Genomic DNA, 18,152 nt, shown 5'->3' on the forward strand with positions numbered 1-18,152 from the left:
TGGTGTACCTCTACATGAAGTTGTCCAGTGTGCCCATTACTCGATCCTCTCTATTTTCAATGTGTGCATGTCAAGTGACATCTGCGTGAGGTTGTCCAGGTTTGCACGTTCTCAAAGTTACACGTTTTCAAAAGATCTATTACATACTGTTTATTCTCTTGTTTCAAGTTGTGCAATATTCCCTTGTAAGGTTTACAAGGTTCAATTACTCTATTTTCTCTCAGTGATAATTTGTGCAACATTACTCAATTTCAATTTGCCCAGTATTTTCACGAGGTATTGCAAAGTACAACTACTCGATGTTTTCAATTTCTATTTGGGCAGTTCTCCCTGGTTGGGATTGCACATTTCAATGTATGTCAATTTGGGAACGTTTGTCAAGTTACTTCTGCTCAAGGTTTTCCAGTTTGTACGTTCTCAAAAGTCTCAATTTCAATTTTGCAGTATTCCCTTTGTGGGATTGCAGTTCAATCTAGTTTCTAGTCTATTGTATGAGTTTTCGCTTATCTAGTCTTGTTGTTTTACATCGTTGCTTACAGGGAACATTTCCATCGACAGAACCAGTTAATTATGGTTTTTAAATCCCTTCAGAGTCTACTTGGATGTATTGTACAATCTTGGGGAAGGGGACTATTCCGTTCTCTCTTCAAGTGTGTGTATACATTTTGCTTGGTACAGTTATACACTTTATTTTACAGTTTCTCAATTGTTATCTTTTACAGTTTTGCATATGTGCAATTTCTATTTTATTTATGTATTTATTTATAAACTATATCTCAATGGTGTACATGTTGAACATTAGTTACTCATTCCTCAAGTGACCTCTGCTCGATATTGACCAGGGTGCACATTTTCTAAAGTTCTATTACTCTATTTTCTCGACATTTTCTATTTGTGCAACAATACTTCATTTCAATTTATGCAGTATTGTCTAGCAAGGATTGTAAAGTTCAATTACTCAATTTCAATTTATGCAGTATTGCCTAGCAAGGATTACACAATTATCTCTTGTTCATGGATGCGTGCAGTTTTCCCTGTTTGGATTGCACATCTCTATCTAAATCAATTTTCAAATGGATTCAAATCTTTTTGCAAGTTTACAGTTTGAGTTTTACTCCTCAAGTCTAATTGTTTTACTTTATGCATTTTGCATTGCTTTGTCTTTACAGTGAAGGAATGTGCCCTATCTTTATTCGTTCATTCCTTTTCTGTATTTTCCCCTCATGCTGTGCAGCGCAGTGCCTCCTGTTCCATCTGTCTTGCCAGTGTGTGTGTCAGCAGGTAATGATCGGTACGCTTGCTCATTCTTTTAGTTTCTATGCTTCTATGTTCATTGTTCTGTAGTGGAAGAAAAGGAGGTATGTTGTATCCTGCCTATTGTATATTCCTATGTATGCCTTTACCCACTTTATGCCCTTCTAGTGGAATGCCTCTGCACTGTGATGCACTACGGAATGTTGGGTGCTGGTTGAAGATAAGTCACAGTTATGATGGGGCTGAGGTGCATGCTGGCTGCTCCTGGTGGGGCTTGTTCCAGGCTACTTACCAACTTACAATACATCTTCATGAAATACCTCAACCAGTCTGGAGTCCATTACTACATTAATGTAAAAGAGATCGAGTGAAAGTAGAAAAGAGATTTCGGTGAGACATTTTTTCAGAACAATACGTGTGAAAACACCCAGTGTCTTACAGGATCCCAACAGAATGAACAAGAAAAGAAGCAACTGCTAGTGCAACTCATCATGGCAAGAGAGAGCTCCTGGGGCCTTTAAGGGAGTGTATGCCATGTTTTTAAAACTCAGAGTGTAAGCCTATGAAGCTGCCCTTTTCCTCATTACCTAGACATTAAGGCAGCAGTTGTGGGATGCAACAATGTAATCTAGGGAAGATGTTTTCTGAACTAAATGCAGTCTAAATTTGGAAAAACTTGCCTGGGTGAGGTTCTTGAGGGTACACCACAACATTTGGACACATTGACCGTTTCACCCCTTTCCATTCAAATATGGATATAGTATTCTAATGCTTAGGACTATCAATGAAGATTCTATGATGCAGAATTTCAGCATTTAATATTCTAACCACCCTGTCGAAGGTGAGTCTAACAAAATATTTGAAAGGATTAGAGCAGAATCTTCCTAGGATTGGGCATGACCAGCTCAGGAGTATAATAGTGAGTTCCTGCAAACTGTCATGGTCTGGCTTGTACATGAGATGGAGTTTGCGGGACAAAGACTCTCATCTGGGGGCTTCCAATGGGATACCCACTGCAAATGAAGCACGTGACTGCAATCATTTTACTGTCTTCTGCACGAGTAGGCACTTTTCTTTTGTTGTGTTCATTTGTGTCTTCGTAATTTACTCCTCTGCTCCTCATCTTTATACCTTCTATACCCTTTCTTGTCTTCTTCCCTTCTACATGTCTATACTACCCCAAACATCTAAAGGTTATATCTGCTATTAAACGCGATACAGTATTAAGACTAGGGCGCCACTGTATGACTATTTTTTACCCTTTGTGATGTAAATCGTCAAAATGTGTATTGAAATGAACATAAGACAAATGCACAAAAACGTATTTTGAATTGGAACCATTAATGTTTTCGGTATAGTGTAATCTGCTATCCCCATTCCCCAGTGGTAATTTCTTCTAGTTTTATGCATCTCACTCTGCATACGCCTGCAGATTGACTACATAAGACTCTCTAGACTCAAGGCCGGTACTATCGCATGCATCCTTACTTTATAGATCTCGTCTACTCTTGGCGCCATAAAACTCCAAAAGGCCTTCCATTTTGAATCAATTTGACACCTAAAGTTTGCACGCGTCATCCCCGAAGCTGTGTCTTCAATAGTAAACTCATCAGAATCATATGTTTTTCAGACACTTTGTATGTATGATTTCAAAACGAGTAGTTCCAGATTACATGCCCCATGTGCTAGAAGACGGCCTGTCAGAATGTTTGCTGGCTCAGGTGCGGTGTTCTTTTTTCCATGTATAGCAGGTGGCACATGCTGCGCCGGAGGCATTGGTCGTCCATTAAAAGAGAAGGAATTGTCAAGAAGACCTTAAGTGAGTTAGGTCCCTCCCGGACTCATACTCGCCAGTGATAGAATCTTGACTTTGAGACACCATGCCCTATATTCATGCTGTTACAGAAAAACACACAGATACATCTCTCATAACCAGTATAGCAACAATTAGAGTAAAACCATCAAAGTTACCTATGTGAGCGAAGCAGGTCTATCTGTTTACATTTCTCATGTTTTACTTCATTTATTTTTTCAAGAATGTTTGCTTTTTCCAGGATGCTGTTTTTGCAGTTTTTCTCATGTAGCATATTAATCTTGCATTGTGTCGCCTAGGAGATTAGTTTGAGGGTGAGTGTTTAAAACTGGCCACGATTGAGAGCTCTGGAGTTGAGGCTGAAGGCAGTGAAAGGTTTTCACACTACCTTTCCGTGGGTCATAAAGGTGTTTAAAACAAATGCTCAGATGAGCAGAACTTGTAACAATAAAACAGATTTAAACTAAAATACACTCATCCAATCCTTGATCCCTCTGCAGAGTACAGAGAAGGATAGCAACGTGTCCCCGTGTCATCATTATTGTATGCGTGCAGCCGATATAAAGCTGTTGGCATATTGACAGTGCAACAGAAAGAAAATAGAGTGCTTATAGGTGAATAGATGTGTTGTATATAGATGGAGCTGCTGAACTGTAGATGCAAGGAAATACATGCACAATGAGTGAGCGAAAAGAGGGCACAGAAGAGGAAAGTGATGCTGTGTGAAATATGCAGATGGCGCCGTATCATGGGACGTGTCTCATTATAACACTGGAAGCTCACAGAGGCACTGGAGTACTATTCAGGTGTTACAATGTCTAAAGCACAAGATTTTAGTTTGCATGTTTTAAGCCACACCCTTAACTACATAGGCCACACCTCTTGAAAAGGATTCATAAATACGTGTATGGGCCACGCCCCTTTCAGAGTTCCTCAAACCCACCCTTTTCACCCACTTCAAACCCTGCAGAGTCCTAGTATTTATTAACAGCATCTGCTGTTGTTTAGTGTCATTTCCATGTTAGAAATGATTAAAAAACGCCGGATTGATTTTCAACTGTATAAACAGATTACTGAGCAGGAGTATGGGGCCTGGAGATAATACCCCTTGTGAGGACTCAGGTAAGATGTATCCCACTGGCATCTTTTAGAAGGACACTTCTCAATGAGGATGCCTTGACATCTCTGGGCCAAGCTCGCAGACCATGTTGACATACATCTTCTATTGTGGTCTTTAAGATCAAGCTATCCCTTTCTTGGAGTATGTCACACCAATATAAGCACCTAGTTGTCTTGCCCCGGTGCCTTTCAAGATAAAGGACACAGTGGCAGGCTCTGTGTTAACGCAGATGCCAGAGGTGGAGGTGACAGGAGTGTGTGTGAACACAATGGTCCTCATTACAACTCCAGGGCAAAGGCGAGCTTGAGCCCGTAGAGAGAGTCTGAGGGTTTCAGTCATTATGGCAGCCAGGAGTTTTGGGCAGTACAGTTTATGCCAGGTACTGGGCATGAAAACAGGACTCAGAAAAGTCAGAAATGCTAATGTGGGCTGACTGCGAGTTACATGGTAAGGTGGTTGGCCAGGTCTGCATGCTCAAGTGTGCTAGGGTTGGGGCCCTGGCTCCAGAAGAAGCCACCTATAGTCAACATTCCATGAATAAACAGATTCAGTAGAGCTTTTCCCTCAGGGACGTCCCCTCACTTACAGCATTGGGATGCAGCGATGGGCAGTGGCTTCTTCTGGACTTCTTCCATTATCGAATACTAAGTGGAGAGACAGGAAAGATTAGAAACAGCATCACTTCACATTAAGCATCTTTCACAGCTTTCATCCCGTTGTCACATAAAGCATTTTTATGGAAGTATCTGTCTTCACTCATTGATGCTGACTACACTTGTACAGTACCTGTTCCACACCAACCCACAGAGACGTCTGCAATCACCCCAGGAGTTCTCACGGTTCTAATCCATAACTTCAAGTTCGCAGTAGAAAGACATCTTACCATGACGGTCGTCGTTAAAGTTGTCGGGGTATCAGACTTTCCAAAACGAATTCATTGTTTTCTTCTGCCAAAGTACAATGTCCACGCCTGAGTGGAGTTAAAACACTATCTGACTGTACCCCAATAACCCTCACTGTAACCCAAAGACATTAACTCATGTGCACAGGGATTTGTCTGGGCCTTCTAGAAGCTCACTTCTCCCTTCCTTGGTTGATTGCTCTGCAATGCCCTTGAGTGTTTCCATCTTTTCATGTGTCACTCCACCTTTGTATAACACTGTGTGATTGACCTGCCCCTAAGCCCTTGAGCCCCAATGGCTGCTTTGCGTAGAACCCTATCACAGCTCCTGCTCCTTGAACTCAAAGTGTGAAGGCTCTTTTGCCTTGGACTATCAGCCCGTCCAATCCCATACTTCACTGGAGCTGGCCACGGGTAACTGGTACCAGCTCTCTTTGCATACCCAGTGTGCGCTGGTGGTATCTACGGCCTCCAATGCATCATTTCCAGAGAGGACAAAAAAGCTGAACTTCTCTGCCCTAAGACGGGGAGCATCCCACGGTCAGTGCTTCAGTTTTCACAAATTCTCCCTTTCAACAGCTGTTTTCCTAGACCCTGAGTTGAGAGCAGCATGTATTTCAATGCACTGCCTTCTACAGTCTTCCAAGGTATCTGTATCCTGCACATCTACCACCAGTAGAGACGAGCTGGTCATTTCACCGGGACAATATAGACTATTATTGAAGATATATGTTATTATTTACGGTGCATGACACAAACTGCTGAATCCAGTGCAGCAGGCGCCAGTCCTTTGGCCTGGATCACACGCGGCCTTTCACTCCCTCAGTGAAAGAACGGGGGCCTGTATTTCGATTTCCTTCTTTGGGGCACTTCCCACTGCCGTTGTTTACAGTGCACGCGCCCCTGTATCCCATGCCGTTTTCTGTATTTCTTCCCACCTCATATTATAAAACTATTACCACTAGCTTTACATCCCATGGCATTACATTATTAAAGTGCATATATATCTTTAAAACGGTTTCGAAAAAAGCACAACAATCTCATATATGTGTGACTAATACACAAAAAATGACAAACAGTCCCCCGAGAGCTTGGCCAAAGGCCTGCAGTCGTGCAGTTACTAGCCACGTATACCTCTGTTCCCAGCATCCGCCGAGCTCCAGGGTCTGGCCCAGGATGGCTCACCTCGTTATGGTTCTCCATGGCGTTGATCTGCTCCAGCTTCTTGGCCCAATATCTCGCCTCTTCCTCTGGGATATCTGAGTAGACAACAGACTTCAATTAACCACAGAGATTTCAAATGCAAACACACAGTGCGCGGTGGCTGGCTAGTGATTTCCTACAAGCAAAGCTGCTGTGTGTCCACAGCGTTACAGCGCAAAGCAGACAACACAAAAGAACCATGTTCGACAAGTGAGGTAAACAAAGGATTGGAAAAGTCTCCGCCACTGTCAGTCCCCCGGGTTGCCCTGGTTGCTTCCAAGAGAGCTCAAGCACATGCAAAGGAGCCCTGGTGCTCCTGCGGGGGCTTCACTGTCCCTGCTGCTGCAGCAGCACAAAGGCTGCTTTGGATGAGGCTGGTTGTTGTCTGGGGTTGCATGGTGGACAAAAGACCGTGCATTTTTTAAAGTTTTTGCAAATTACCGCGAATTCGCTATTTTTTTCACTTTCATGCATTGCATTTAAGGAATCTCAATTTGAGATTCCTTAAATGCAAAGAATCGCAATTTAGCGAATTCTTAATTAGCGATTTTTGCATTTGGGATGATGCATCCCAAATGCAAAAATACCGCTCGCAAAGGGCCAGATTCTCAGAATCTGGCCCTTTGCGAGCAGATTTAAGCTTGATGAATCTGGCCCTATGTCCTCACAAACTAAGCATACAGCAAAAAAACAGTAAGAGTCACACATAGTAAAGAAATCGATATCTTTTCTTTCCGTCTAGTGACTGCTGCTAGCCAAAATCGATTATGGGAATGTTATCTTAGTCATCACTCTAGTACGAATCAAATCTGTTCTGCTAAGCTGATCTCCGGTCCTAGAAAATTTGAATACAATTGTTTAGTTCCAATGGATTTCTATGGGCTCCCTGCAGAAGGCAGAATAAAGTTCAAACTGGTGTGTATCACTTTTTAAATACTAAAACTACAACAACCGCAGTATCTTTTCTCATGTTTAAAGATGACTGGTGTATTGGACAGCGATACTTGACGATATTGATACTGCGTTCCAGATTGCACTGCCTCGCTCTCCAGAGTACACGCTGCCAGGTCTCTCCCACCCTAAAGCCTTCCCACTGAAATCTATCAGAGGCAGGCAGATTGCACTGGCGCTGCTGGCAGCAAGGCAGGTCATATTAGCGAGGTGGGGGACGACGACGACATCCAAGATACTAGATTGGGTACACCGCCTGTGGCAGCTACTGGCAATGTAGCGCATGTCGCTCAGTGTGGTGGGGAGGGGCAAAGATTTTGCGAAATTGTGGGCCCCTAACTTGCAAATACTCATGAAAGACCTGAGAGAGGTGACGTGCCCCAAATATCTGCAGATTTTCAAGCTCCTGCCGCTAGAACCCCTTGGTAACATCCAAATCGCAGCAAGCTGAGAATGATCCTTGAATTATGTAAGGCCTTGAGAGGAGGTCTTAGAGTGTGAAGTGGAACTGATGCAGAGAAGGTAGGGGGGTGATATAGGGGTTGGGAGGGGAGATTCGCTCTGGATGTTTTTTATTTGTCTTATTATTGTTGTATTGTAGAAGCCCTTAAAATGGGAGATGGTACAGATGCCACTTACGACTGCGTCTTACGCAGCAGGCCTCCGGGTTTTTGGCCTGAACGCTGTGTAATTTCGCTCATGACCTGCTCTGGCGGCCTTGAGATGTAGGCAGGAAGTTGTGTACATTCATCCTGATTCCCGCACAATAAAAAAGAATGATTCTAAAGATATCTGGTGGCAAAAAAACACCTTCAAAATGGACCCAGACATTCGTCTGTGCTGGACTGGGCGTTCCCTGAGTAGGTACTGCTCAAACTAGGATTTGGCCCCAGGTTTATGCTCCATGTGTAAATACTGTATGGACAGCCACAAGCCTAAGTGCGAGTGAATGGGGTCCTCCCTCCTCTGGGGATCTCGATCTGAAGAGTCAGTAGACAGGGCGTCCTCTTCTCCCCTTTTATTTGCTCTAGTTATCGAACCGTTGGCGGTGTGGGTGCAATGTAAAGACCAGGTCTGTGACTCTCACCAAAGAGAAGTGAGTGAGGACAGAATTGCTCTGTATGAAGATGATATTCTCTTGTTTCTGGGTCGCCCATCCGTTACAGGGCTCGGTTAATACAGATTCTTGGATCATTCGGTGAAGTGTCTGGCCTCTGTTGTCAAATGGGCCAAATGCCTTTTGGTTTCCTTCAGCAGAGAACACAGGAGACGTGACTAGACAGTCAAGCCTGCTTATAAGCCACCTTAGTTTTCAATACTTTAACCGGCCTTGGAACTGGGTCTGAAATGGAATTTTTACCTACACCTACTTTTACGCAGAACCCAGACTGACCGAAACAGACACTCTAAATTGCTACTCAATATTTTGGGCAAAGTCGCCCTGTTCACAATGATGGAACTACCGCTCGTGCTCTATGTGCTCCTGAACTTTCAATTGCATATGCTGCAGAAATGGTGCTCTGATGACTAAAATATGTGCGTTCCTATGGTAGAACAGACCCTCCAGGATAGTCTTTGATAAATGTGTGCAATACACATTTGATGGCGAACTATCCCTGACGGATGTGGGCCTTTATTATTGGCCACTGAATACCCTGGTTCTCAATGACTGACTGCATGGGGGAATGGGAAGACCCTGCAATCCGGGGGAGGGGGGCTGCAAAGAATGGTACAGATTGGCACAGATAACATATTAGATATTCAAGTCAAGTCAAGTCAAAGTAACTTTATTACGGCCAACGTGGCCCAGAAAGTGCATAACTCACGATACATCTAAAAACCAAATATAATCTCATAATATTTACAATAGTTAAAAAGGTTAAAAAACATTATATAAATACATAAAAACTTCATCCCTTCACTTTTTCCCTATATATATGTTTTAAAGGAGAGGAAGAGGAAAGGAAGGATGGCATTATAGCACAACATATCACATAGTCACCAAGAGAATTACATGTAAAGTGCATTGTGCATTAGCATACATTTTTCCCTAGAAATTCAAGTTGGTCAAGCTAAAACATTACTAAAAAAAAAGGGGGAGCAAGAATGCTGGAATTGATTTGTGTGTAGTATTGTGAAAGTTTGAATCTTTCATTAATTAGTTGTTAACTACAGGCACAATCAAGATTTTAAGAAGGGCCCTTCTGGTACACCACATGGAAAACAGGAATCCTGCCACAGAGTAGACAATTGGGATACTGAGATCGTATTTCAGTACCCTGAATACTTCAATACAACGTCTACTACCTAAATTTCTACAAATCTGTGCAAGCCATCTTTTTCTCATTTTACTATATCCCGGGCAACCAAAGAAAACGTGGAGCTCGGTTTCGTCGCGATGGTTGCATGCAGGGCACCTGGCTTCATTTTGGGGTTTCCACTTAGAGGTCAGGCAGCGCAGGGGCAAGACCCCATATCTGAATTGCAGAAAGAGTTTTCTAGCAGTTGGCGGTTTAATAAAGTCGAACACCTTCTCAAAAACATAATTATCCTTTATTTCCATAAAAGATAGGGTTGATTTTTCTATGTTAGAATTAGAATGAAGCAGAGCATTCTGTAGTTCTCATACATAATCTTTATTTGTTTTTTTGAGAATTGGGGGCATGCTACCTCTGGATCAAACCAACATTCCCCCAGACCCATGTCAATTTGTAACTGTTTGACATGGAAAATCCAGGGAAGCCTAGCAGCACCTCTGATCTCTAGAACTTCGGATAATTCCTCTCTGTAAATAAGGAGTTTGGGAGTCGACCATAAGCGCTGCCAGTATAGGAGGGGCCTAAGACGTAGGACTGCCTCCAGCTCCATCAGACCTAAGTCTAGGCGAAGCGGAACTAGAGGAGTGCTACGTGGCAATCTAGAAAGATTCCTGATCTACTGGTTCTCAATCTGCAATAGGGGTTTGGGTCTACAGTAGCCCCAGAATTCTGCATATTAGATATTCTCTACTCTGGGCCCATCCCACAAGCCCTCCCGGAGGTAACAAAGGTGGAGTTGCAGACGTAGAGATTGCCACTGCGACGGACTAGCTACGACCGGAGGGTTACGCTGGAGACTACCCTCTGGAGGGGCTGCTGGCTGACTCGTGCCACGACTGGAGGGGTTTTATGGTTGGGACCGGATCAGAGAATCAAAGGTGGGAGATGTATGGGATGGTAGACACACGAAGCCCTTTCAGGAGCTCCAGGTGCAATGTGACCTACATAAATCACAGTTTTACTGCTGCATACAAATGCATTACGCCCTCTTTTACCATCAAGAGTCTCTTTCTGAGGCTCCTGACTATAGCCTACTTGAGGCACGGTTGCTTATTGGCTCTTTAGGGAAGGGAGGGACATCCCGGATTTACAAATCGCTGGTTATTCACTCCGGGACCTAATGTTGAGTCTACAAACGCTGTGGGAAGGGACGGAGGCCGGGCCCACTGGACAACAGTGACTGGGGGAATGTGTGCATGCACCCCCCGCCCCCCTCCCTCAAGTAGCCTTCTCATCTCAGCACGACTGCCCCATACCCCACTCAAAGAACTTCTTCATCTCCCGTACTGTGGAAAGCCAACAGGCTGCCACCACCCACATACTTCCGATGTTCAGAACTGGGGGAGATGTTTTCCACATAGTATGGGGGTGCCTTCTTACCGTGAAGTACTGACAAAGGATACTAGATAAGCTGATGGACCCCTCACCACAGCTTGCCCTGCTCGGGACCTTGGTAACCTGGGAGGTGTCGGAGGTGCTTGCACTCTGGCTGGGATTGGTACGGTGATTGCAGAGAGACACTGCCATACCCGGGGCCTCCACGGGTTCACCCTTCATGACGCCATGGACTGGACTGGTGTGTGAATCAGGAAGAACTCAATTATACTGCAAGAGGTTTTTCTCAGAAACATGCCAAAATCGGGGGCGATGGAAGAGCTAGGATAATCGTTATTGGGTGCTTAACACCACGATATACTTACTGTACATGCCGTAGGTTTTAAAATGAGTCAGTGCACGCAAAGTACTGTTTTGTTCAAAATTCGTTTTTCGAACTTGATGTAAAATTCCAAACAAAAAACATTAAAAGTGGTGTCACAATCATTCATTGGAGAAGCCTTCTCCCTCTGCATCTCCCCTCCTGGGGAACCGGCATGCTCAGAAACCACAATGCAAATTAAAATATAACTGAATACTCATTTGTTTAATCTCTTATCGGATTACTATCCTGCCTCTACTTTCATTCTGGTGCACACCTAACTAACTGGGAAGCTAACAACTCTTTCTTCGTCCGACTAACTGCTGCCTTCTAATCCTACTGTGCGCTTTCCTGCTCGTCTCAAAATGTTATTTTTCTCTGGGAAAAAAAACTAATACCATGGCCTTCTGTTTCTGGATGTACAGGACAACCGTCTATGTTAAGAGCTGATACATTACGTTACTTGTATCTCTATCTGTTGATGCTATGAAACTGTGTTGACACTGCAAGTGTGGCACTATATAGAAGTGCAAAATAAAAACCAATTACTATAAATGAAACAGTAAAGTTTTCGCAGCTCCCATCAGCAGGCAAAACTATCAAAAGTCGTACAACACAGACTTCACTTTCCATGTTACATCAAAATGCTAGATTTTGTACTTAATGCATAAAGGCAATGACAAACCAAACAAGCATTTCCAATGCAATTGGTCCCGCCTTTGGCACCTTAAATGTACTTAGCTATGCAGCACATTAGCCTGGGTGCTGAAACATCTACTGTCCTTTAACATAGAGGGAAAGTAAGCATCAAACTGCGGAACACGGCAGGTATGGGAACACAGGGAGATAAATATTGCCTATCAGCTGGAAATGGTATAGTCTAAAGCTCTGTTTTTTATCTAAAATCTGTGCCTCCAGTGGTCAAATCACTGGAAATACAAGATTTGAAAAAATATTGTCTACAAATGCTTGTGGAAGGAAAGTTTCTATGGCCTGGAATCTAGGGAATGCTAAAGTGATTGTGGTATTTTACTGACCTCTGCTGGTCATATTCTGTCAAGAAAGTTAAATAGCGATGCATGCTACTGAACTACATGTACAAAAAATGTATGATTTTATACTGGAAGTTTACTTTTTGCCTGCAAGATATCCTAACAATATGTACTGTGATTCTATTGCATTTAATAAAAAAAAATTCAAAAAAGAAAGTTAAATAGAGGCAGTTGCCAGAAAAAAAAGTCCCTAAGCAGAAAGCAATTCTGGTAATTTACTGACCTCTACTGGTTGATTTTTATCAAAACAGTTAAACAGAAGCAGTTGAACAGAAAAAAACCCTAAGCAAAAGCGGAAGCAGACAAGTCCTGGGGCTGATCTCCAGAGCCCACAAAGTACATACAACAGATATTCCAGACAGCGGAAGCACTGTCTAGTCTCGACCTAAAAATGAAATCTAGCCTTTTTCTTTGTCTGCCATAATCCTCTGTCTTTAATCTAAATGTGTACGGAGTCAACAGCTAGATTTCTAAAGCTGTGCATGTCACCACAGTGGGCCTGCAGAAAATGAGGTGCTTGCGTTCAGCAAATCAAACAACTGCTTGGCGAACTACTCACATTTATTGTTTATATTCTCATAAAAATACCTACATGACAAAGGCTGAGACAATCCAAAAATATAACGCACGAACATGTCTTTATTTTCCACTTGTTTATCAAATACATTGTGGTGTTTGAAGCAAATAGTCCGAGTTTACAATGCCAAGGTTATAACATCCATTCGAGAAGGGAAGCATGTCCTTCATTTTTCTCCACAGTAAAATGCTTTAAGTAACAAGCATTTGCAATGCAATAGGTCTCGCATTAGGAAAGTTTGAGCTATTGGTCTTGTAAATGACAATTTTTTTATTTATGTGTTGGTTTTGAAAATAGCTAAATTAATAGCTTTGTCATTTACAATGCCAATAGTTATAACTTTCGCAAATGTGACACCTATAGCATTTGTAATGCAACATGTTTTGTATTTACGTGACTTAGATGTATTGATATTACCAATAACAATGGCTTTTAATTTTTTAAAATAATTAATACTTAAATAAAAGTGATTGTAATTTATAAAGGCAATAGCTTAAACTTTTGTAAATAACTTTTGTTAAGATTATGTTCAATGTATTTTATTGTGACAAAAATCCAAGAACAGAAGTGAAATATTAACATCTTTTAGTGACATTTGTAATAAAGCTTGAAATATTGAGAGAACATATTTGAACCAGTTGTTGAATGGTTGCACAGATTGATGCTGTGATGGCGTGGAGTGATGTTTTGGTGGCGACGAGTGATGCGTTCAGTGATGCTGTGGTAGCGCATAGTGATGTTGTGGTGCCCCGGAGTGATGCTGTGGTGGTCCTGAGTGATGCTGTGGTGGTCCTGAGTGATGCTGTGGAGGCCCTGAGTGATGCTGTGGAGGCCCTGAGTGATGCTGTGGAGGCCCCGAGTGATGCTGTGGAGGCCCCGAGTGATGCTGTGGAGGCCCCGAGTGATGCTGTGGAGGCCCCGAGTGATGCTGTGGAGGCCCCGAGTGATGCTGTGGAGGCCCCGAGTGATGCTGTGGAGGCCCCGAGTGATGCTGTGGAGGCCCCGAGTGATGCTGTGGAGGCCCCGAGTGATGCTGTGGAGGCCCCGAGTGATGCTGTGGAGGCCCCGAGTGATGCTGTGGAGGCCCCGAGTGATGCTGTGGAGGCCCCGAGTGATGCTGTGGAGGACCTGAGTGATGCTGTGGAGGACCTGAGTGATGCTGTGGAGGACCTGAGTGATGCTGTGGAGGACCTGAGTGATGCTGTGGAGGGCCTGAGTGATGCTGTGGAGGACCTGAGTGATGCTTTGGAGGACCTGAGTGATGCTTTGGAGGACCTGAGTGATGCTGTGGAGGACCCGAGTGATGCTGTGGAGGACCCGAGTGATGCTGTGGAGGCCCTGAGTGATGCTGTGGTGGCGCATAATAATGCCGTGGTAGCGCATAGTGATGCTGTTGTGTTCCAGAGTGGTGCTGTGGTAGTGCTGAGTGATGCTGTGGTGGTGCTGAGTGATGCTGTGGTGGTGCTGAGTGATGCCGTGGTGGTGCTGAGTGATGCCGTGGTGGTGCTGAGTGATGCCGTGGTGGTGCTGAGTGATGCCGTGGTGGTGCCGAGTGATGCCGAGTGATGCCGTGGTGGTGCTGAGTGATACCGTGGTGGTGCTGAGTGATGCCGTGGTGGTGCTGAGTGATGCTGTGGTGGTGCTGAGTGATAATGTGGTGGTGCTGAGTGATAATGTGGTGGTGCTGAGTGATAATGTGGTGGTGCTGAGTGATGCTGGGGTGGGGCTGAGTGATGCTGTGGTGGGGCTGAGTGATGCTGTGGTGGGGCTGAGTGATGCTGGGGTAGCGCCGAGTGATGCTGTGGTGGGGCTGAGTGATGCTGGGGTAGCGCCGAGTGATGCTGTGGTGGTGCTGGGTGGTGCTGAGTGGGGTTGGGGTGGCGCTGAGTGGTGCTGGGGTGGCGCTGAGTGGTGCTGTGGTGGCGCTGAGTGATGTTGGGGTGGCGCTGAGTGGTGCTGGGGTGGCGCTGAGTGGTGCTGGGGTGGTGCTGAGTGATGCTGTGGTGGTGCTGAGTGGTGCTGAGTGATGCTGTGGTGGTGCTGAGTGGTGCTGAGTGGTGCTGTGGTGGTGCTGTGGTGGTAGGTGATGCTGGGGTGGTGCTAGGTGATGCTGGGGTGGTGCTACGTGATGCTGGGGTGGCACTGAGTGGTGCTGAATGATGCTGTGGCGGTGCTGAGTGATGCTGTGGTGGTGCTGACTGGTGCTGAGTGATGCTGTGGTGGTGCTGAGTGGTGCTGTGGTGGTGCTGAGTGGTGCTGAGTGGTGCTGTGGTGGTGCGGAGTGATAATGCGGTGGTGCCGAGTGTGCTGTGGTGGTGCTGAGTGGTGCTGTGGTGGTGCTGGGTAGTGCTGTGGTGGTGCTGAGTGATAATGTGGTGGTGCTGAGGGATAATGTGGTGGTGCTGAGTGATGCTGGGGTAGGGCTGAGTGATGATGCTGAGTGGTGATGCTGAGTGGTGATGTTGAGTGGTGCTGCTGAGTGATGCTGGGGTAGCGCTGAGGGATGATGTGGTGATGCTGAGTGGTGCTGAGTGATGCTGGGGTGGTGCAATATCCAGTGTCACTTTTTATATCACTTTGTGCTACACTGTACTTGGCTGCATATTAAATGGGAAAGAGTTTGTTCGTTTCCTTACCTACTCAAAAGGCAGTTTATTCCGAAAATGCAAAATTTTGGAATAAAAAGCATAGATCTATAGAGATAATTTAAGTTTACAGATGGAGGCATACATGCCTTAGAGTATGATACAAATGAAGTCAGTGTTGACCTAAAGTAGTCACAGATTGTAAGCTTATTTTGAAATTCAGTGAACAGTGGCTTGAGGCTCGAAAGAGTGAAATTGTGGTTGTATATTAGCAAGCATAATAACCATTAAACTACTTAAGTGCAGAATTGGTCTCTGGGCAAGTTGTTGGCAAGATGTGCATTTTAAGAGTTTCCACGTGACACTAACTGCAGAGCATGTCTTACGGTGAGAGTTCTTGCAAAAGTATATTAAGATGTCAAACATATAATAAGCACCTGTCTCAAATTTAAATGTCTAAGGATTTGAACTCATGCATGATGCTACATTTCTGTAAACATGTTAGTCAAAAATTGATCTTCACAACTTTTAATTGATAGAATTACAAACTAAAAACACTTCTGACCAACACGGGGCCCAACCCGATTACAGAAACGTAATACTGTTTTAAAGGCTAGAAAAACATCAGACGGTATTTAAAGTTATACTTTTATCTTGCTAGTTTAATGTGAGGTTGCTGTGGCCTCTTATTAAGACATGTAATCCTCTGCAACCCTTAGTTAAAAAGTAGGATGGCGGTGATTACAATGCCTTTGAATTCCTTGAAAGAGACAGAGTGATGTAATCAGACGGACTGGAGTCCGCAGAAGTCCTACTAGCCAATGCTTGAGCAAGATGTAAACAACATTCCTCACGATGGTGCGAAAAGCCAGAAACACCAGGGGGGCGGGGAAGCAGATTGCCTTCAAGCTTTCAAGCCTTTGAAGACAAATGCCAGACAAATGCCAGTGGGACGCACACCTCATGCACTGTCGGAAGCAAGCCCATTTTACAAAAGCTCTCGCGTTTGACGTGGCCAGCGAGTGGGAGGGAGGAAAGGGAGTGAGGGGGAGCAGAAGCCTTTGATGGTGGTGTGCGAGGCCAAGCGCGAACAACATGCATTGCACAAAATCCGGCCGGTTCAAGAGACTTTGGTTCAGAAGTGACGGACCAACTGACCAAGACGGCGAAAGGAACACTCCTGAGTGCCCCGGGGGCTCTCACCAACCCCAATTATGGGAACACTACTCTCTAGTCCGGGGCGGAGCTCCACCCATAACAAGGAACCAAAAACAGCTGAGGAGTGTGTCGAGGCGAAGCGTGGAGAAAGCGACAGGCTGGAACCGGCACGGGAGAGAGAAGAGAGGACGGCGGAACAGGAGACCGGAGACAGTCGAGACCCTAACGAGTCACGGACGGAGAAGAACGGAGAGACGGGACCACTGCTGTCGGAAGCCGCAGGAGCTCGGGGAGAAGACGGGACGAGGTCCGAGGAAGGCGCTACGGACGGTACAGCCGAGACCCCAAGGGCGGGTCCTGGCCTCAGGCAAGTGCTTAGACGGGCCGGGAAAACGGTGGTGGGCTTGTGGGGAGTTCAGGCCAGTTTCGCAGGAATATAGGGGAGAGGAGCAACGTCGTCGGGTTGCATTCAAACGGGAGTTAAGAAAGCGGGGAAACCAGCCAAACTATCCGCCAGGCATATCCATGCAGGAAAGGTCCATAGAAGATAGTGAAAGAGTGTTGGTCCGCTTTTTCCCTACAAATCTTTTTTCTTTAAACCCGTGATAGGGGGTACTGTCCTCAGGGAGTGGAGCCACTTTCTGAGTCTAGCACCAGGATAGCATTGCTCGTAGGGAGATCTGGATGGAGGGGTAACCGTCTCTGTTTTTTTTCTTTTACCGAGGACCCGCCCGCTGGAACAACTACCCAGAGGAAGAGTCGGCCGAGAGAGAGAGAGAACACCAGATCACAATACCCGGGAAAAGAGACTTACAAGCCCACATTTTGTTGTCAAGGAAATAAAACCTGTTTCTCTATACCCCATCCAGCCTCGTCCCTTCTTGACCAACGTGACAGTGGTGTCAGAAGTGGGATCGAAGGACGACCATCACGCCGCAAGGAATAAGGAAAAGCTCACGTCCCCATGACACAACCCATTGGGATCCAGGATATGCTAACCCAACTGGCAGAAGGCTAGCGACATCTGCAAATCGTGGTAGAATCGCAGGCCACGGAAGCCAAGAAAGATAGGGAGCATCTGCAAGAAGCTCTACAGGCACAAGCCGGACTCATGGCCCAAATCCAGACCCAACAGGACTCAGCTATACAGAAACTAACGGATACAAAATGCCGCAACAAAAGTACATCCGAATGTGCCGAGTTCGGTGCTTCAAAAGTACAAGGCTGGTGAAGACCCGGATTTCTTTTTCACTAACTTTGAGCGCGTAGCAAGCACTGCACAGTGGCCAGAAGAAAGATGGGGTCAATACGTCGCACCCCTGCTTTCGAGGGAGCTCCAAACGACCTACCAGGCTGCAAATCCCGGAGGAACCACTCCCTATGCCACCATAAAGAAAACAATTTTGGAGATTCGGGTGCGACCAGGAACAATATCGCACCCGCTTCCGCAAGGAGAAATGGCAAACACAGGACAACCCGTGGGCCTATTTCTATCGCATACAGGATTTAGGAACAAGATGGCTA

The 18,152-nt window shown here is 45.1% G+C and overlaps 1 protein-coding gene across 7 annotated transcripts in view; it reads right to left on the bottom strand.

Moving 5' to 3' along the window:
* The window catches only part of UNC13B (unc-13 homolog B), a 3,555,093-nt gene that overhangs the window by 2,323,842 nt on the left and 1,213,099 nt on the right, over window positions 1–18,152 (bottom strand). For all 7 annotated transcript variants that reach the window (XM_078674667.1, XM_078674666.1, XM_078674664.1 and 4 more), the window contains 2 exons: window positions 6,274–6,347; window positions 4,774–4,831 (listed from right to left, as the gene is read on the bottom strand). In XM_078674667.1, the coding sequence (XP_078530793.1) occupies window positions 4,774–4,831; window positions 6,274–6,347 (132 nt within the window). The remainder of the gene's footprint in view (window positions 1–4,773; window positions 4,832–6,273; window positions 6,348–18,152) is intronic.

This window comes from Lissotriton helveticus, chromosome 2_1 (genome assembly GCF_964261635.1).
Source record: "Lissotriton helveticus chromosome 2_1, aLisHel1.1, whole genome shotgun sequence".
Lineage (NCBI taxonomy): Eukaryota > Metazoa > Chordata > Amphibia > Caudata > Salamandridae > Lissotriton > Lissotriton helveticus.